Source organism: Labrus mixtus, chromosome 24 (genome assembly GCF_963584025.1).
Source record: "Labrus mixtus chromosome 24, fLabMix1.1, whole genome shotgun sequence".
NCBI lineage: Eukaryota > Metazoa > Chordata > Actinopteri > Labriformes > Labridae > Labrus > Labrus mixtus.
In genome coordinates this window covers 3,234,552-3,255,920 of record NC_083635.1, presented here as the reverse complement: position 1 = coordinate 3,255,920, position 21,369 = coordinate 3,234,552, and the positions used below count along the sequence as shown (strand labels likewise).

Below are 21,369 nucleotides of genomic sequence, written 5' to 3'. Positions count from 1 at the left end.
ATGGAAAAAACACTGGTTGGAAATTAAATGTATACAGTATTGTCCATGAGTGGCTGTTGTGTTGCCGCACCAAAGCCGAGCTCATCTTGCACCCTCATCCTCTGAACGTGTAGGTTGGTTGGCATAAACTCGAGCTTTCTCTCCGCCTTCAGGTTACTGGCTTTGAATGACGGACCTGATGTGTGTCGAAAGCAGAACAGGGGTAAACAACTTAATGGGATAAACTTGTGAATGTGTTTTTTTTACAAAAACAAGAAACCTCTTTGGACGCTCACCTCTGTAGTCGTTGAGGTTGGACAGTGTTTCCTGGTATGTGAGGATTATCGTTTGGTACTGAGAGACAATCTGTCGCCTCAGATTCTCCCAGCAGGGGGATAACTCTCCCAGCTCCTCCAGCTCACACACCCTGGAGAAAAAAAGGGATCACACAAATAGAGAGAGAGAAGAAAAGGAATCAATAACACTGTAAAACTATATTGCACTTATCTGGACGGAAATAACATGTTGAAGCTAAAATCAATTAACAAACAAGTTTAATAAAAATGAAATGGCTATGTTCATTTAAAACAAATGATTATTTTCTCAATCATGAGGATTTGCTGCATTTCTGGACATTAGTTGATATTAGAGGGAATATTTCGGTGTCAGTGTGTCATCTGAAGCTGTGACATTTTAGCAATATTATGGTGCTAGCAGTACGTTGACTCATGAACAAAATAATTGTTTGCTGCAGTGAGATGACTCTACAGCGAGAGACACTCAGCTGTTTTGCTTGCTTTAAATATCTGTCAATGAATATGCAGACAGCTGCCAGCCTTTCAACCACGTCTCTGATAAAGTTTGATGAAACCAATTCTTGACAAATTAAAACATTTTAAAAAGTTAAAAACATTCACATGGGTAACATCCATGTGCACTGTGCTGCAAAAAGAGCCTAAGTTTAGAAATGGAAACGTGTATTTGTACCTGGCTGCGTCCTCCTCCAGCAGCAGTTTGACGAACTGTCTGGGGATGTTTAATGAGAGGACGCTCTCGGCCATTTGCTCCAGCACCCGTAGGTGGTTCCCATCTGTTGTGGGGAAGCGGTACATCCGTGACATCGTGCCTCCGAACACTGCAGCCACAGAAAATTCAGTTAGTTTGGAAATCAGTCTGACTGATGGAAACAAAAGTGAGAAGGCAATGCCTAAAATATGCCTGTTATTAATCTTATTGTGTTATTTCTGGATCAGAGACGTATCTCTGAGGTAAACGGATCCCTCCCACTCTCTGCTGAAAATCAATACATTTAGACCTCGTGATATGATTAAAGGGTCTGATGTATTTTTAAACATGGAGCCTTTCGTGACTGAACTGAGGCACACAAGAGTTTTACACAGAGTTTCCATACATATTCATACATTTTATTTAGTATTCAATTTTAGATCCAACTTTATCAGGGGGGTTCTTTATTATAGATTTTCATAAAGTCAACTTTATGTTCTGATTTGCATTTTCACTTGCTTTTAAATGTGCTTCATTGCACAAATTTTTCAGCAGGTTGAGATGTTGGTCAGAACTACCCTGTTTCTTTAAAGTGTTTCACCTGTGGATTAGTACGGAAACGTTCTACAGTCACATGAGAAAACAAATATCAGCTGTCTTCAGTATTTATGATATCGGTTCCTCTAAAAACCAACAGCAGCTCTCATTCAGACCCCTTTAAAGAAGCAAACAATCCCAGCCTGTTCAGTATAACACAGTTTCTATTCTGGTTTGTGTTTGACACTGAGCTGCAGGCTGTGTTATGGGTTATAGTTTGTTTATCAAAAGTTTTTTTGTGTTTTCAGGAATTTTGTTGCAACTAAACGATGTTCAAGACATGAGAAACTTCTGCAGGAATTTGAAAAATGCAAAACAGCCGAGGTTCAAAATCTAAAACTTTCTTAAACCTGCTCACTGAATTTCTTCTAAACTTGCAGTTTGGTCATTTCTAAGTGTCTTAGTAGAAAGAATAAAGGTCGAGAATAAAGATGCTGTAGTACCTGAGCGCAGCAGGGTGTCTTTGCATAGTGAGGCGTATTTGATCCTCACTCCCATCGACTCTGTGAGGCTTTCATCAACAGTCAGCATCGTCTGCAGGACACACACAAACACACATTCTTCTGATGTTACAGAGCCAGATAACCACCTCCACCTCGTTCAGGCCCCCACTCACCTCCCCCACACTCTGACCACACTCACAGGCTCCAACACAAAGTTTAACTGCCACGTGATGATGTGTGATGTGTTTGTGATGACACAAGGACAAGAAACATCAGAGACACATTTGAACGATAATAAGATCTAATGACCTGCAGTACATGTTTAAGTTTCCAACATTACAGACATATAAACTCACATGAAGGGAGTTTATACAGAGTTTCCTTCAACATATCACAAGTTTTTACATCCACACTACACAGACTCCATATTTTCCTCTCACCCGGCCGTTGATGCTGTCCGGCAGTCGGCTGACCGACATCCTCTGATCTGCTCTCTCCTCCATCTGCCAGGCTGCTATGGTGACGTTCCCCACCCGCTGGTTCTCTGCTGATCTGTCCATTGAAAGCAAATTGATTTCATTTGCATTAGAGGGTTAGAATTAGGGGTGAGGGTTAGATAGGATTTTTTTATAATCAAAAAATAAATAAATGTAAGTTTCTGCAAATTGACATTTGACATTTAATCAGCCATTTTCCTTTGGAAAATTCTGATTAATTAAACGATGATAATTCATTCTAACTGAAGTCGTTTTCAGGATTATTAAATGTTTATTGTGAATCTCGCTGCTTCTTGTCACAAGAAATATATGTGCAGAAAGGAAGGAAGTCAGAAAACATTTGTATTTTAAACATTTCCAGTTCCTGTTTCTATGTATATATACTTAACATCATGTGAATTTTTCAAATGTTAACAACCTTTTGTGATAAAGTAGTTTTATATCAAGAGGAAGAAAATGTTTAGAAGTGACAAAGAACAGATAAATCTCCTACAAAGACACAGGACAGAGTTTCATAAGATTTTTAAGACTGAGTTTCTCCCCTGGTTCAATAAATAGAAATAAATAACAACAGTTAAAGGAACTTAGTGGTATAATTAAGAAGCTTTATATTTAAAGATGAAGTTTCTTAGAGGACGAAATCAGAGTGTTTGTGTTACCTGAGTTCGAGCTGTAATCTGTGGCTTCTCTCTTGCAACAACTCCTTCACAGGAAACAGTGCCGAGCCCAACATGTACATCTGAGGAGACACGGAGACGACATGAACCACTGTTTACTGATTCTTTATATTAACTGGTACAACTTAAGGAAATTAGTCCAACAAGTGGAAAACATTCAATGTTAAGGGTGTGTGTACCGTTCCCTGCGAGCGGTCCTTCACGTCGTACACGGCCAGTTTGACCTGCGTCTGCTGCGTGATGTTGGACTCCTGGAAGAAGGCGATGCTGCTGAGGAAGATGGGGTTACTGGTGCCCTGTGGATGGACCAAGAAAATCATTATGAGTTCACAGAAAGATCATTTTTGATCAACTAAAGCTTCACTTATTTTATTTACAACTTATAGCTTCATACTTTGGTTGAAAAGGCATCGTTACGCTGCATATTAAGCTGCTACTGATTGTACGATTTCAGCATTTTTCTATGTCATTATTGTTGTTTTTTAAAACTTGTCAAGTTGTTTTTTTTTACTTTCTCTTAATTATTTGTAGTGGAACTGAGAATTCAAGGTGAAATAAAGACATCAACTTCTCTTTCTAATGTGGCAGATTACTGCTTATTTCTTCACTTTGTCTGACTAAGCTAAATATTCAAAATCATTCTTTGCAAAATGCTCAAAAATAATCATAATGTTCACCAATTTCCACTCCTTTGCTCTTTCTGTTAAACCTTTTAATGACTCATGCTGCTTTTGGGGGCACGTATAAAAAATGTTTTCAATTAAACGTTATGCAAAGTGACACCCTAAATGGCCGGTTTCAGGTGGTCGGAGGTACATTTTTGGAGATCAGAGGGATGAAAGGTTTTCATAAAGTGTTTGGTTGCGGCTGAGTAAATTCATTTATCTCTGCTTGTGCGCATTTACAAAAGAGATGAGGGAGGTGTGGGCGGATGAAACAGTCATCGACAGAGATTCAGATGACCAAATTAGACAGATTTCACCTGCGAGTGTGAGTTCTCTGAGTGTGTCACAATACGAGGGGAAAGGGATTTGTGTCCTGACTTTAGGATAAGAGAGTGTTTTGGAGTCTGACCTCTATGACTTCAGTCTGGGCGTGTTTGGTCCAGAAGGCCTGCGGTGGTGTCGTGCAGCTCACTGCTACAAAGCTGTTGGGTTTTCGATCCAAAGCAGGAGTCAGCAGGTCTGTGCAGGCTGGAGGAGGAATACACCAACTGAGCTAAAAGGCAACACTCACAAAACTACATACTCTCTCTAACTATTGTTCTTCAGCACATAAAGCGCAGGATGAGTGTTTTGAGTTTCACTTACTGACACTGAACTCCAGCACAGGCTCATCTGGGTCCTGGCTATTTCCTGGAAACAACCAACAAGTCACAAAACATGAGAAATCAAACAAAACAGATGCAGCAAACTCTGAAGATTTTGCTTAAGCAGAATTTTAAGCTACATTAACTGTACTTTGATTAAAACATATTCTATTTAACTCTACTTTTAATACTTCTTCACTTCTAAATGCTCCGCTGTGTTTATTTTGCAAGTTGAGTTAATGTCATACTGATATTATAAATAAAACAGATACTTAAACTTTTTAAATATTCTTGTTTAATGAGAACTTCTGGCAATGTTGCCGCATATTTTGATGCTGATACAGACCAAACTGATCAAAAGAGACAGTGAAAATATTCTACTGTCACACTTCGATTTGTTTGCATAACCCCTCGACCCACTGTAATCTTAAAGGGTATAAAGTGTGATTGGTTAGCAGATGAAAGAGCAGTCTTCATGCCTCATTACGATCCCACAGGCTCCCACACAAGTTCAACACACGGCCAGCTGAGCGTGTGTCAGAGTTTAATTTTAGTTTCTATGATGCTGCAAGGAGCTCACATTAATGGCAGCTTGTGCTTATCTTTTACATGTGTTGTATTATTTAATCAAACTGAACTCGTGCTTTTATATGAAGCATTTATATTAATTCACAAGATATGCAGTCAACATCTCCACAGACAAAGACATGTTAGAAGTTTTAGTAAAATACTAAAATATGATGTAGAAGTTTCCAGGGTCTACATGAAAAATGTATATTCACATATAATAAAAAATAATAATAATAATCTGCACCTATTTCGATTGATACATACGCCCTTCAATGATCCTTTTAAGCAAAAGATGTTGGAAATGTGCTGTTCCAGCTCCTTCATTAGAGATGAATCTCTTCTCACCTGCGAGTGCGAGGCCGATCATCTCACTGGACAGCTCGAACGTGCTTGCCCGGTACACCGACCACGGCCTCTGTATCCGGGAGCCGCGCTCTCTGCCCCCCGCCATGCCTGTCCTGGAAGAGCGGGCGACGGCAGGAGGCCAGAACACACACCCTCACACACACCGGCACACACTCCCATGTGATGTGGTCCTCTTTCTGCTCACATCCACAGCTGCTCCGTTAACCAGCACGCCTCTCTAAAGAGAGAGAAGAAGACAAATGTTCTGAAGAATTAAATCAAACTCTCGCCATTAAAGGTTGAAAATCACACATTTTACAACTTCCTCTTCTGTGTTTTCTGTCCGTGCACTGGCACAGAGTCATTTACTTTGCCAGAAACAAACATTGGTGATAAAAAACATTCTTTATTAATCGTCCCCACTTCATTAGTGATAATATTGAATCCCCAAACCCCCAGACTCAGTCTTGTTGAAGTTCCTATTGGTACCAAATAGATGCACCATAAATCCAAACTCTAGTGTAAATCAGGTAGATTCTCCTCCATGCAGGTAGCTCCAGATGTTTGACAGATGTAGGGCACTGCATCTTGAGTCACTGAAGTGGGGCAGCATATCGGGCACTCAGTGGTGAACCACATAGAAGGAAGTAGGCCGCACACTAATAACCCAGAACCACTATTAAAATGAGACCACTCTGTTGGCCTGTTTGTGAAAGATTGATTGTGAAGGGTAAAATTTGTTAACAAACCAAACCTCAAAACCCCAAGAAAACTGAAAATAAAGTTCTGTCTGTCCACAACAGCTCTGACGTGAATCACTACTGTAACTCTGAGCCAAACCTGAGTTACAAAAAATATGTTTCTATTATAAAAACAGCACACTTCTACCAGAATAACCCTCACAGATATCCATCTGCAAATTGTCTAACTAGACCACAGTGCCTCTCCATCTCCAGCTTCTCGTCCCTCTGGTTCTCTGCTGTGCTTCAAATAGGCTAATTGCTCTTTAACAAAATGGGACAGAGGGAATGAGAGCAGGAGAGGCAGCAAAGAGTGGGACAGTTACTCATCTACAGGCTGAAAACTTTAGGGAAATGGATCCCTAAAGAGAGAAATTTAAGAGGAAACAGAGCAGAAAAAACTCTAAATGTGGGAAGCACAACTGTGTGAGGAGGAGCTCAGGTGAGGGGAGGAGGATGGAGGAGAGACATTTTAGAGGAGACAGATAAATAAAAAGTTTCAGAAATGAAAAGAAAATGAGGAGGAGGAGAAGAAGAAAGGCCTCACCCTAGAGTCTCCTAGCAACACCAACATATGATAATCTTTCAGTGGGCATAAAGAGGCAGATGAAATGCAAATGTGTAAGTTTTTCAGTGGGTAGACGAAAGCAGATGCAAATCCACACACTGCTGGAGTGAACATTAGTAAAAACGTGTGAAATTTATGAGTGCAAACAGATCATAACACACATGCTGATGTTGAGGGCACTCATGGGTGCAGGACAGATGATGCTCAGTTGCATGCTAACAGACACGTGCCCCTCTCTGTTTACCAGTCTATAAATACAAACAGAATAAAGAAATATTTATAGAACCAGAAATACGTCTGCCCTCAGCTCAGTGTGAGGGCGAGAAAGAAGAAGATTTTCTGCATCACGACCTTTCACATCCAATCTCTCCATTAAGTTGGGAAAAAAGCAGAAAAATGTTAAACTGTCATAAAAAACATTAAATGATTAGTTTAGAGTCACATTTCCTAAATGTTAGTCATTTACCTGTATGTGTTTATAATTTTACTTGACCACAGTGTTGAAGAATCCAAGAACATTTAGAAATATAGGTTGTTGTTTTTTACTTTTCAACGGGTGCTGAGAGTCGGCAGCCTGTTGCAGCAGCTCCGACTCTTTTTTCTTTCTCTCTCATTTCGTCTATTTTCTTGCTTTTATTAAGTATTTTTGCACTGTTTCGGTGTTTATACCCCCTGTTTTTATTTTTATTTTTATTTATCTTATCTATTCTGTTTAATGTGTATTTTTGAGCTTTCTTGTCTGTGCTGCTGTAACGCCCGAATTTCCCCTCTGGGGATCAATAAAGTATTATCCTATCCTAAAAAAATCAGACGTTTTTTTAATGCGATTTTATCACAGTTAAAAGAGGCTTTTCACAGCGTTTCATAGGTAATCAAACGGTTTTATTTTTACCTGCATAAAGAATGATAATTCATTTTAAAAAACAGCATTACCTAGGGGTGTTCAGAGTAACCGTTTCTAGGAGACGTGGATTATTCTGCATCGATGCGATGACAGAACATCATCGATTATTGCGTAGACCAGTGATGATGAACAGTCTTCGTATTAACAGGGATATTAACAAGGATTATGTTAAAACTCTTCCAGAAATGTTGTGAGTTTCCACCTTATAAGATAAACTTTGTGATTATTTGGAGCTGACGGTTTAAACAGAAGTTGAAAAAGATAGTCTCTCCATTAAGTTGAGACATGTGAACCTCTGCTGCAGACTGTGTAGGCGGTGAATGAAATGTATATCCCTTGACCTTTAAAGTTGCAGTTGTTACTTTGAGGGATGTTTCAAGTCTGACTGTACTTTCTGTAACTTGTTCCTTTTTTTCTATTCTCCACATGTGTTCCCCACTCGCTGCTGCTGTGGCCGTTCACATTACACACCAGAATCCATCCAGACATAGATGCATCAGAAGGAATGTCCATTCCTGCTCGATTATTCTGCGATAACCACGATTGTTATATACTCTCTGTGAATATCAGTGAGGGTTGTTTAAGTTTTGGCAGATGTAACGCCTTTAAAAGCACCTGTAAATGAACCAGGAAGATAAAGACAGATACTGTAGATGCAATGCCAGAAATGTAAACAGGCAGCTTAAAGAAGGGGCAACATCATAAATCGGAGGACAAACAAGGGAGACAGTGAAATGTGATGACTGCAGCACAAGATGAGTAAAGAGACAGCTCCATAACTGGATTTTCTTGAGGAGGCGACATACCTGCCGCGTCTCTGGAGGAGGCTGTTTGTGCAAATATTCAATATTAATGTAACAACAGGAGCTGTGACAGCGAGGTTAGAGACAAATACAAGCAGACACATTCTGTACTCTGTGATCAGATTAAAGTGCTGCCTGCACAAACACTCAGTCATCGGTCTGTAGGGCCTTTTAGCTGAGCTGCATGAGTGTTGTGCTGATGAGAAGAGACAGTCACAAGTAAACAAAAAAGAGTTGTGTGTGAGAAATGGTTTTGAGATTTAAAAGAGGAGAAGAAAGGGGTTAAAGGGATGTCTGCAGTATTTATTCAGTGCTGTCAGACATTTACAATCCTTCGTTTAAGCTGCCTGCCTTCATAATGATGATCCCTTTAAAGCTTGTAAGATCAAATATGTTGCACTAAAGACACAAAAATCAAGATGAAGTCTTAAAGTCAGAAGGGACTGTCATTCTGATCTGCTCATGCAGGATGATTGTGTTGAACAAAGTTAATATTCGTTCAATAAAGAGGACCTTGGCTCTATGATTCTGAGAGGCAACAAAAATGAATGAATTAAATAGTATAGGCTCAATATAAAATTAAAGATCTATCCATGAAGTCGCTGACAGCACACTTGATCAGGTATGCCTAGGAATAGGAACAATACACCAAATGTTTAGAGCTCTATAGTTTCAAAGGTTTATTGATATAAAATATGTACAATAACTCATAACTAGATGTCCTCATGAATCAAACCTGTGCATGTATACAAGCTTCAGTTGTTTCTGTTTCTATAAGAGCACAGCAGTCAGTGTGGCTCCAGCGCTCTCACTGCAGATTTATGAATCCCATGATGCATGGACACACACTAACACACACTCACACACATTGAAACACGCACATATAGAGTGACCAGATCAAAGAGCTCTCAGTCAGCTTGGCTCAGGTTTCTCTTATGTTGATACATCAGCAGCAGGTTCCTGCTAAAACATGACTCCTTATGCCAGAACATGCACACAGCGAAGACGACAGTCGTCTGGTTGATGTCACGGGTTACAATCCACAGTATGTCTCCTTTTAAAGCTCCCATGATGTAGTAGTAAAAGATGCATGCTTGAAAAGTTTAAAAGATCTTGCGAGTTATGTGGAATGGAATTATAAGAGCTCACATTGAACGAATAACAAACAACTAACCAAATACCTGCAAAACCAATGAAATTATCAGCCTATATTTTTTTCATTTAGCAAATGTGCAGAAAGAGCGACAAGTCTTGGTGCAATTTTAAAAAAATTTGTTCCTGAACCTAGTAAGAAATTTCCAGACTCTCAGCCAACAGGAGTCACATTTTCCACTCACAAAGCCAAAAAGATGACACAGGAGAAGGAGATTAAGTAAAAGCATTTGCTTCCAAGTTTTTCTTATCAAAGATGTGGAATTATTCAGCATCCTAAACTCATTACAGACATCAACATCCTAAATATATTTATAACTATTGATCTGTCTTTTGAAGTCTTAGGTACCCAGGAATCGCCATTTACTAAACACATGTAGGTAAAATACAGAAGAAATCATGGTTATTTGTGCATTAAGCTATGTATCATAAAATACATATATTAACCCTAAGAAGACACATAACACCATTACTTTCCTTCTGAAGTTTTAATTAACCATGCATCCTAACACCTCACATTCAGTGCAAATCCCTTTAAGAACGACCTGCAACAGACGACAGATTTAACACTTTAAATGAACTTATTTGGCACACAGAATCTCCACTTTCTTGCCAAAATATATATATAGCAAAAAAAAAGAGCAGCAAACTAAAGGAAGTTAAACTCCTCTTCGATCCTGAAACTGCACAGAAACTTCACTGAGGGGGAAAATCTGCCTTATAAGGGAGCGCCATATTTAGCCTGGTGTGTCAGAGAATTATGTGTGTGTAGGTCTGTGAGTCACATGAATTGGGGCACACACACACACAAACAGGCACTATAGACCACGGTTAATTCCAGGCTAAAGCTCCTGACACATAAAACCCAAATCCAGGATTCACAAAGTGGATTTCGGCGTATTATAAGGGGTATAAACGAGCCTAAAGGTCAATTAAAAAGAACAATTATGGGGAGCTTTTCAGGACAATTGCCTGAGAAATCTGGATATTCTTTGTTCTCATTTTGCATATTTAGCTTAGAGTGAAGAATGAATGCATGGGTAATGCACTTGTTGGAGAGCCCAAACAGGTAGTTTTTGAATGTTGCAGCTCATTTGAAATATATGGGCAAGATAAGTTGCAACCAGGTTCAAAGTCTCTAAATTCAAGAGTGCTTGCCTTACGGAGTGAGCTCATCTTCTCTGTTTGTATATATCTCTGCTCATGGATGCGGGTGTGTTTAAATCTTGGGTCTCAGTTTTAAGGACAGAGTGCACGAGAGTGAGAGTCCAGTTGCCCATACATGGTGAAAAACAATTTTACAGCTTCCTCTTTGCCAACAGGCCTTTCACACACCACACGCTTCTGTGTCTGCTCACATCTTGTCTCAGACGGGACGACACATTTTTCTAAATTTGGTTCTTTCTTTCATACGACATCCCGCAACAGAAGGACCACCGCAAACCAAGATAAACACATAATCACAACCTTGAACGGAGGATGCAGCAGATGGTGATTTAAGATTAAAGGAAACTAGAAACATACCGAAAATGTTTAAGAGGACTGATTGATTCTCAGTATCTGTTGAAAAGCATTAACTTCCTCTTTTTGTAACAGAGAGGAAAGTATATCATCACTTGAACCTACTGTGTTAGGGTCTGAAATTTTTATAGTAACACTTTTTGGTCCATTAGATGTCATATAACTGTGAAAGTTTGCATAAGTAACATCTGAAGTTCCCTTTTTTGCGTCCCATCATCTGTCCAAAATGCAAATACATAATATAGATATATATATCTATATAATATATAATATAGATATATATATATATATATATAAAATGCACAATCATACAAAAACAGAAAAGTTTGCCAATGGTTCATTGCTTTGTTTTGGTTGTTCAAAACATTATCTGCCAAATTATTCAAGACATTATAATTAAATTGTTTTTTATGCCGGTGCATTGTTTGTTGCCTGGTTGTATACATGCTTTCTCCGAGCTGCATGTAAGCAAACATGCAGGATCTGTCTCAGGAGAACAAATATGAGGAATTTCATTTGATTATGATCAATACTGCAGGCTGTCTTCTTTTACAGCCATTAATGTTAAAAAAAAACTCTCTCCACCTTAGGGGAGTTCAAACTAGTTCAAAGACTTGAGAGGGTTTCAAAAAGGATTTTTTTCTTCTGAAAACCAACTTATCTCTGTTCAAAGTCTCCTCCAGCCCGGTGAAGAGGATCCTTCATAAATGTTTTGATGCAGGTCAAGATCAACTTTCTTAACAATTTACTGTTTTCAAAGGACTTTCTGCAAATACTTAACTGATATATATCTGCAGAATAACTCAGATGAGAATTTTAACTTCCTCCATTATTAAAGTGATTTCAAGGCTTTATGAAGCAGCCGATTTAACTTAGCAAATCTTTCAACTAAAGCACCTTTGCAGAAAAAAGGATCTCTTTGTAGATACAAACCAGAGGAACATGCTGTTCTGTATTCACACTTAAGTGAAACCCTTTAACTTTTTGAACTATTGCTATAGTTAGATGACTCATTTATACACGTTTCCATGGTAACCTGAGGTCACAGATAGAGAGCTGATTTTTAAATCAATTAAAGAAATCAGAAATGTACTCACAATCTATTGAGGGGATGAAGAGGAGGAGAGCAGGTACGTTGATCCACCTTCAGTGAGGACGATTTCAAGACCAGAGCAGCAACAGTTTACAATCTAAAGAGAATTTTTTTTTAAAAGTCAGTTTTAGTAAACATTTCCAGTCGGTATCTAAGAGCTCATTGCTGCTCACTTTCTACCAGAAAAACAAAAAACGACAGAGCAGGCTTGTCACAAACAGATTTGCCCCCATGTTGCTCTACTGAAACAGTAATAGAAGCTCCCTGTCCCTGTGTGCATTTGTATGTGTGTGTGTGTGTGTGTGTGTGTGTGTGTGTGTGTGTGTGTGTGTGTGTGTGTGTGTGTGTGTGTGTGTGTGTGTGTGTGTGTCCTGTGGGATAGACATTAGAATAAAGCATGAATAATTTCTTTGGAGGGACAGAGCAGCTGTAGCCCCTTTCACATGAAAATGAGCATCGCCCAAACCCTCACTCACACACACACACACACACACACACACACACACACACACACACACACACACACACACACACACACACACACACACACACACACACACACACACACACACACACACACACACACACACACACACACACACACACACACACACACACACACACACACACACACACACACACACACACACACACACAGGGCTGTATTGAGTTTCTCCCCCTCGCTCTGAGCCACATCACTCTCTCTACATCACCATGTATTTCTACGTTTATTCCACTTCTACTGCACAAAAATGACTCGATATCTTCAACAAATAAAAAATGTTTCCACTGCAGCCTTGAAATACTCGGGACCTTCTTGTGACCTTACACGGCTAAATCAGATTCATAATGCAAAAATGTCAAATTCAGCTACAAAATCCTCGTTTGAAACAAGTTGAGATATTCATACAGAAGTTGTTTTTCAGATACCTGATGCAAACTGAAGCACTTTCCACACAAAACGAAGAGCAAGCAAAACACATTCTGTGTGTGTGTGTGTGTGTGTGTGTGTGTGTGTGTGTGTGTGTGTGTGTGTGTGTGTGTGTGGTGTGCGTGTGAGAAACTGCCTCTTGCTCAAGTTAGCATGACTTCCTTCTGTTGTTTCCGGAAGTGTTTAAAAGGAGCCCGACATTTACCTCCAATCCGCCTTTTTTTCTGCCTTGCACAAACTTCACTGCCAAGAAAAACTTTCAGGTTTCAGGAAGGCAAATCCTACCTCTTCGAAGTCAGGACATATAGTAGCACTTAAACGAGGAGGGGAAATCATCAACAATCCCTTGGGTAACATTTATAAAGCAGTACATAAATCAGGATCTGAAAACGACCCTATCCTGCACTAAACAACCTCAGGATCAGAGTTTAAAAACTCAAACTGGTCCTTATGGAAATGTAAGAGCAAATCACAGTCATATTCAAGTTCCCTTAGGAAGAGAAACTCATCGAATTACGTTCACTTACGGTCAACTAGCAGCATTATTATCTTTCTTAGCATGAGTGAAAGCTGCAAAGTGTAATAAAGTGTCACTGAAAAAGCTGGATTTTTACACCTAAACATCATCTTATTCAGCTGTGAAGTCGGTATTACAACGAACAACAGAGCATAGTGTGATCAAACATGACCCAGGAGACGGTCAGTCGGGTTTGAAGAGACGCTGAAAGCAGAAGTTAGTCTGCACTCTGCAGGGTAAAGGTTAGTAAGCTATCTCTCACAGTACAAAGGAAGTGATCTTCTTGCAATAAGGTTTGTTAAGACTGATTGAATCACCACTTATCAAAGCTGGAAAACAAACTGCTGCTAGGTTACTTTTGAATAGATCTCTTCTAACCATCTTCCAAGACAAGTTTCTTCAGGCTTATCACAGTCATGGTGCTACAAAAGCTCTCTCTCTATTTCATTATTGATGCAACAGAAACATGTAAACCTTTCCTAGAGTGGAGCGATCTCTAATCATGCCAAACCAACACTCAACATTTCTTGGCTTTAAGGAAGATGGCTGCAGGGTATATTCAAAGGGGACATAAATAAAGCTATACTTGCTATCCACAGAGCCACATTGCTAAAAGATTTCCAAGGATTTAGATACCATGGTTTAGAATGAAATCTGTTGTATTTTATGGAACTGTAACTTGAGTCAATCCAATTATTTAAGCAAGAGAAAAGTTAAACCCAACAGGCAGCAATAAATGCAGGGCGTTCTCACTGAAGAAAGACCTGCTAAAAAAACAAGAAAAGCTGTGTGTCACAAGCACACACACATCCATCTCCAGCTGGCAATCTGAGCCCTGGCTGTGACACAGCTTTTTGTTCTGCATGTGCAGTCCGACGCTGAAGTTCCCTTTATGTCTTTGATTAACATTTAAATATTCATCATATCTAGATTTAAGTGCTGAATCTGCATCAGTGCAAACAATAATAAAGGAGCTAAAGGGTCAGAAGACTGTTCATCACAGGTGCAGCAAACAGGTTACTTCCTTTAAACACCAAGGGAGAATATAAGAGAAGACAGACGGTCAAAAAGTCACAAGACGAGAAAAAGGCTGTCAGATTGGATCAAACTCAAAACTTCTATGCTTTTGTGTTTGAAATCTTGCATCTTCCTGCCAGCGTTCATGCTACAGTGATGCAGCTTTTTTCCCTCTGAGGTTAGCAGCCTAGGTCACCTCGGTCGACTAAATCCCCTGGGATGACCCCAGATTAAACTGTCCAAGAATAAGGATTGATAATGTGTAACATTTCAGAGGGTATCGACAACAAACATCCAAAAAACAGTCCTGCTTGCTCAACAATAGAACTAAAAGATGTAATTTTCAGGTAAAAAATGCCAAATACTGACTAGTTCAAGACTCTAAATTGTGCTTTTTTTGATTATTTTCTTTGATTTTGGGATTGTATACACCATACAGAGTAGAAAGACATAACTTTGAGGTTAAGGTGATGGTGACTGTGCAAAATTGTGATTTGTACACATAAAAAGAGAAAATAATCCTCAGATTAAAAGACTCTTCTTTATTCAAGATGCACCAGGGTCTGAGAGGCTTTTCTGAAGTCATGCTTGAGTGGAAACATTATCTTTATCCCCGCTTATTTTGAGTCACTCTCTTCAATCTCTTTCTATTCTTATCTGCATCACAAATCGCAAAGTATTACAAAATGTTAATGTGCAATAGAGTATTTTAAAATCCCCAAAACACCTGTACCACAGCAGAGACTTTTATAAATATCCTAAATCTTTGCTGTCACAGCGCAGCATCGTTTCGCAGCAAGGAATGCAGACAATGGTTAAAAAAACAGCCAAGAGCATGATTGTGCGCTTTCTCCTAAACAGCTCAGATGTCAGCCTAAAGACGTAAGAAGAGCGTCACGTTTTTAAACTGCGTGAAGATGGTGTGAACTGTGGACAGATGGAAGCCTGGGTTTACACACATAACCGAGGAAGATGGATGTAAACAAACTCACGCTGCTGCTGCTGCCGCTGCTGCTGCAGACGCCGTCACGAGGCTGAGAGACTGCAGCTGCCGCCAGCGCTCTCCCATCTCCTCTTCCTCCTGCTCCCCATCTCTCTCTACCTCCCCCTTCCTAACCCTTTGGTCTCTCTCTAACAGCTCGCTGCCTCACAAACAGTCAAGCCAATTAACTCTTTCTGTGCCGGGTCTGCAGCAAAAAGTCATCATTGATCTCTTCTATCAAGGAAGCCAACAAAATCTGAACACTAAAGCCTCAATGATGAGGGGATTTTTACTGCGAGACTCTTTTATTAGATTGCATTTGTCAGGTCTGCCTAATACACTGAACTCAACCGTAGGATTGTCACAATACCAGATTTTTAAACTTCAATACGATTATAGTGGAAATCAAAAGTTATCGATACCTGTTTCAATATCAAAGCAACAAAAACAGAAGTCCTAAGTGCATAATATTGGATCAATTCTTACCAAAAAATGCAGCCAAACTACTGCACACTGTCTTAATTGCATGAATACATTTGCAACATTTCAGCACAGAAATGTTGTCAATGTTTCAAGCAATCTGGAAAGTTATGTATTTTTGTTTTCACTGACATAACAATCAAATGACATTAAATTACCTTTCATACTGATGAAGAACAGCAGAAGCAAATCTTCCCTTTTCAGCAGCTTGATCCTGTCTGTGAACTTTTATTAATAAAGTGGTTCTCTGTGCAGTTAGAGCAGACTAAACGACAAATTGGATAACAGTCGTAAAGACACATCAGAACATCATACACATTTTTTTACAGGAGTGCTTCATACAACAGATATTTTTTACAGTGGAGACCATGGGGATACAAATCACGTTTTATGCCATGCTGTCCATGTGGTGGTCCTATCTCATCCGCACACACACACACACACACACACACACACACACACACACACACACACACACACACACACACACACACACACACACACACACACACACACACACACACACACACACACACACACACACACACACACACCACTCTCTTTATGATGCCCCTCCATTTCCCTAAAGCTCATTAATAATTAATGTCACTGTTGCATGAGAGCATCAGCAGAACAGTGAGTCTGTCAGTGTGCTGTTAGTCCCTCCATCGCAACAACTACACACATGTACACTAAAGGGGGGGGGGGGGGGGGCTTATCAGTGAAAAGGACTTTAGAAAATGTACATGAAAGTATAAATATATTTTCTATTAAAACAATATTTCTCATTCACGTTTGCTTCACCATATTACTCAAATTATTTTGTGTCTCTGTCTAATGATAGATCAAAGTAAGACCTAATAGATAATCCCACACTCCTTGTTTTGTTTCATGAACAATCTGTTGACTCCACTGTCCACGTAATTTGATATAAAACTTGTTGTCATATTTATCCTTGATTTGTTTCCGACTGCATATCATAGAAATGTTTTAGAACATGATTCATGTTGAAATTTGATGATGAGGCTGATGGTTTATTAGGCGATCCATTTTTGCTGAAGAGGATGACACAGCTCATTACCGACCCACTGAGTGTGACTGTCCACCTCTATCACTTCATTAAGTCAGTGATATGCTACTCTTCTTCCATTTTTAAAGAACCACACAGCTAATAAGGAGGCAGCAACAACCACTAACATCTGTCATTAAGAGCTGCTTATAAATATACTGTATATGCCTTATGACGACAACATGAGAGACAGATACAGAAGGAGACACAGATAAGGATGAATCAACAGGCTTCCGGTCAAACCTCTGGAGCTGAGTGGGAGACTTTGATGAGTCACCATAGACCACACACATAAAGATAAGACGGACATCATGGGGTTCGCCCTCCATCAATACAGATCAGGGAGCGCTCGTCATTCAGATCAGACAGAGCACGTCAACGGCCCAAAACCAGAAATCATGCTACATGACCCGTCACAAAACTGTCCTGACAGAAACTGCTCACTGTGAAAAATGAACCAGACATGTAAGAATTGGCTGCTTAGTTTTTGGTTCCAGTTTGTAAAATATGTAGATTTGCTACTTTTCTGTTAAAAATGCACATATTTGTACAATTAATATGCTGCTCTAGGCCTTTTCCTCTGATTTTATGCTTTTTATACATAGACCTATTAATCAATCAATCACATATGAATCTACAATAATGAAATATGTAACATCAGGGCTTGATAAAGGTGTTGTTATCTGGGAGGAAAAAGCCTCTCTACAATCAAAGCGCTTCTGAAAGTACCAGCCTGAATTTGGCCAGACAGCGAGTCATCAGCTATGATTGATCTGAGAATAAACACTGGAGGAAATGAAAGTAGTGGCATTTTCCAGAACAAAAGTGAGGGCAAAAAGAAATGAAAATGGACAGTCCAAAGCAAAGATGCAGAATTGATTTTCTTCCTGCATTATTCAAATTGTTATAAGGCGGTGAATTTGGCTAACAGCTCTAAAAACAAGCTTATCTTGCACTTCAGATCAAAAAAAGATATCTGAGCTATTTAATACTGTTTAAACTTGATTTGCAGCCATTTGCATGCACACAGCCACAACTTGCACAAATTCAAATCTCAAATTATGCAAGGGGATGAAGGTCTACTTGCACAAGCCTCATAAAAAAACTCCCACCTGAAGCCACTTCTTGTGTCAAACTTTGCATTTGACCACACAGCATCTCATGCATGGCCTCATTTTTCCAGCAGGTCACTCTCTTCCCTTTCAAAACCCATCATCGACGCTCTCAAATCGATGTCCACGCTGACCTTGACTCCTGCACAGCGAAACTCAAAACCACCGTGATAGCCTGTTCAGCAGAGAGAGACTGCAGCAGTGCAATGTGTGTGGAAAAAAACAAACACACAGAGATGCAGACCAAGCACGTGTGTTTGCAAGAGACAGCATCCAGACACAAACATAGACAGTCATTGCAATCGGGGTGACATGAAATAAATTCACCTATATGTGTGTCATAATATAAGCATGAAGGTAATTAACTGTTTCTTTACACTCACTCGCTCTGAGGAAATGCACCCTTCCTTAATAAGTTACGTAATACTAGAGGCAGCAGTGTTACTCAAGCTGTGACCCGCCTGTCACACTCAAGAAACCACATCAACGTAATAACATGTCCTGTCAGGGGTGATTTTATACGTAACATTGCACTTTAGCTAATTAAAACCATAATTCTACCCCTTTAAATGTGTTGTATGTCCTAATTACTGACTGAGCGTCAGTCTGCTGCACTCACTTACACTCTGCTCCCTTATATTTATAAGTTATGTGCCCAAAAAATACCAGTCTTGTGCCGAAAAGCAAACTTAAGCTCCCTTTCTGAACTTAACCATTATCGGTGTAAACACCAACAAAGCCGCGGTCTTATCCGAGAAAAGACGTCATAAAGCTACGCACTTTGAATTAAAATAAACAGTTAACATCTGTTACTTACACTTTCAGGTGTTTTCTGTGATTAAATATCCGTTTTAAACAAAATAAAACTGTTATAAAGAGAGCCTCCTCCCCAGCCTGCCGCACTGTGTACGTGAGTCTCCCTCTGACTGTGGGCGTAGCAGCAAAAGCAACTGACCACGCCCCCTGCGTGCAATTTTGGTGGCGTCATCGCGCAAACTGGACGGAACACCAAAAGGGTCAAAGCTCAAGGTTTTCCTGGTGTGATTTAAAAAAACATTTTTTCAATCATGAAAAAGGGAAGTGAATTGAGACTCTCTGATTTACTTTTATAGAGACAATTTTACCTTGATTAAATTTATTAAATTTGATTTAATTCTATTTTTTTTTTTTTTTTTTTTCAATTTATTATATATTTTCCGGACAGTTTGGTTGCAACTGAACGTACGTTATTGAACATGCTGAATTAAGAATAAAGTCGACTACCAGGTGTTATTTCGAGGTGAAAAATCAACCAAAACCAATATTTATCAAATTTAAAATGACCTAAAATTGTTCTCCGTTGTTTTTTGTTTTCATTAAACTATTGAATTTAACTCCTGCTGAAACGGTGCAAAAACAGCACACTGGATAAAGTGATGTTGTCTTCTGCTACCATCAAGTGGAATCTGTGTGATACTACAGGTTTTATTGATAATGCACGAGTTACCACCTGAAGTTTTTACCACTGACATGCTGTGTAGGAGCCACTTTGTGTTTATCGTTGGCATGTTGTATAATTAGATTTATCTGAATATATTATTTTCCACTAGGGACACTGAGGGGGTGTGTATATAGTGGCACAGGTAGGGGGAGCACAGACAGTTCTCACCAGACCGGCATTCATGTTACAGACCAGCACTCAGACAAACTACAATTCATTCATTCTACTGGCTTCGCTTCACTGGAAATGTTTTTTTGTTCTCATATCTCCATCAAGTCACTTCAATAAACCTTCAACTCAACTTTAATACCGGCTGGAAAATAATTGTTTGCATCTGCGTAAGACTTCACCCCTACCTGTGTATTAATGGCAATAATTGGAGGAATAAAAGCAATAAAAGGAAAGAATTGGAAAATTGCCATTCCATGTTGTATGTATGGTTATTTTATTTTAGTTTGTGCCTGCGATTTTATGTATACTTTGTGTTTATTGTTTTATGTTTTGCCTTGCCAATCTTTGGAAAATAACATTTTTGCTTAAGCAGGGTTGGATAAAGTACATTTAACTTGGTTCATTTTGGTTATTTCTCATGTAAAGCCCTGTAGTAAAGCCACTAACAGTGGAATTGCCGTGTACTGCCATCAAGTGGAATTAATGTGGTACAGCAGCTTCTAACAATAATTAATATTATAATTTTAGAAAGACAAGAACTAATCAAAGTAGGAGAAAAAAAGTCCAGAAATGGACCATCTCAGCGTCACTTGAATGCATCATTAGTCTGCTCTGTTTGCTGACCAGTGTAACAGATTGTTGTGTTTGTTATTTTGTATATCTCATTCGCTTTTAGAGTGAGGTGTCCCTTGAGAGTTACCGTAGCTGCCACCAATGTAACCGAGCTTTCTGACACTCTTAATAAGAAAACAACAAACTGCACATAGGCGGGGAGCTTCTTTATCCACGGCTTCCACTTTGTTCCCCCCCCCCCCCCCCCCCCCCCCCCCACACCACACACACACACACACACACACACACACACACACACACACACACACACACACACACACACACACACACAGGGCTGTATTGAGTTTCTCCCCCTCGCTCTGAGCCACATCACTCTCGCTACATCACCATGTATTTCTACGTTTATTCCACTTCTACTGCACAAAAATGACTCGATATCTTCAACAAATAAAAAATGTTTCCACTGCAGCCTTGAAATAGCTATTCAAGTCGATCAATTATTCGCTAAATGTTTCATATTTTTCATTTTGGTAGTGTAACATCCTCATTTGATCTCGACTTGTATCTTAAACGCCGTATGTTTACAAAAGTCTTCCGTGTTTATTTCTCTTCTTCTTCGGTGGAGTTTAATGGCGGTTAGCATCCATATTTGGCGCATTATCGCCCCCTAGTGGATTAGATCAGCAGTGCACAAGCTAAAACTTCCCGTTTTAAATAAATAAAACCGAATTAACTGAGCTATGGGAGTTTATATTCGAAATAAAAGCCAAGTAAACAAAGTAAAAACATGCTAATTAACTAGATTAACAACAAACAAGACACATTTGAAAGTTC

General features: G+C 39.4%; 1 protein-coding gene across 6 annotated transcripts in view; it reads right to left on the bottom strand.

Annotated features, from left to right (window-relative positions):
- The window catches only part of LOC132959797 (inositol polyphosphate-4-phosphatase type I A-like), a 34,244-nt gene extending 14,991 nt beyond the window's left edge, over positions 1-19,253 (bottom strand). For 5 of the 6 annotated variants that reach the window (XM_061032998.1, XM_061033001.1, XM_061033002.1 and 2 more), the window contains exons 1-12: positions 19,129-19,253; positions 12,208-12,300; positions 5,423-5,660; positions 4,509-4,553; positions 4,273-4,391; positions 3,378-3,494; positions 3,181-3,260; positions 2,465-2,576; positions 2,025-2,115; positions 967-1,114; positions 276-406; positions 71-175 (exon numbers count right to left, since the gene is read on the bottom strand). In XM_061032998.1, the coding sequence (XP_060888981.1) occupies positions 71-175; positions 276-406; positions 967-1,114; positions 2,025-2,115; positions 2,465-2,576; positions 3,181-3,260; positions 3,378-3,494; positions 4,273-4,391; positions 4,509-4,553; positions 5,423-5,528 (1,054 nt within the window). In that variant the 5' untranslated portion in view covers positions 5,529-5,660; positions 12,208-12,300; positions 19,129-19,253. The remainder of the gene's footprint in view (positions 1-70; positions 176-275; positions 407-966; positions 1,115-2,024; positions 2,116-2,464; positions 2,577-3,180; positions 3,261-3,377; positions 3,495-4,272; positions 4,392-4,508; positions 4,554-5,422; positions 5,661-12,207; positions 12,301-19,128) is intronic. The other variant, XM_061032999.1, reaches the window with a different exon arrangement.
- Between the last annotated feature and the right edge of the window lie 2,116 nt (positions 19,254-21,369).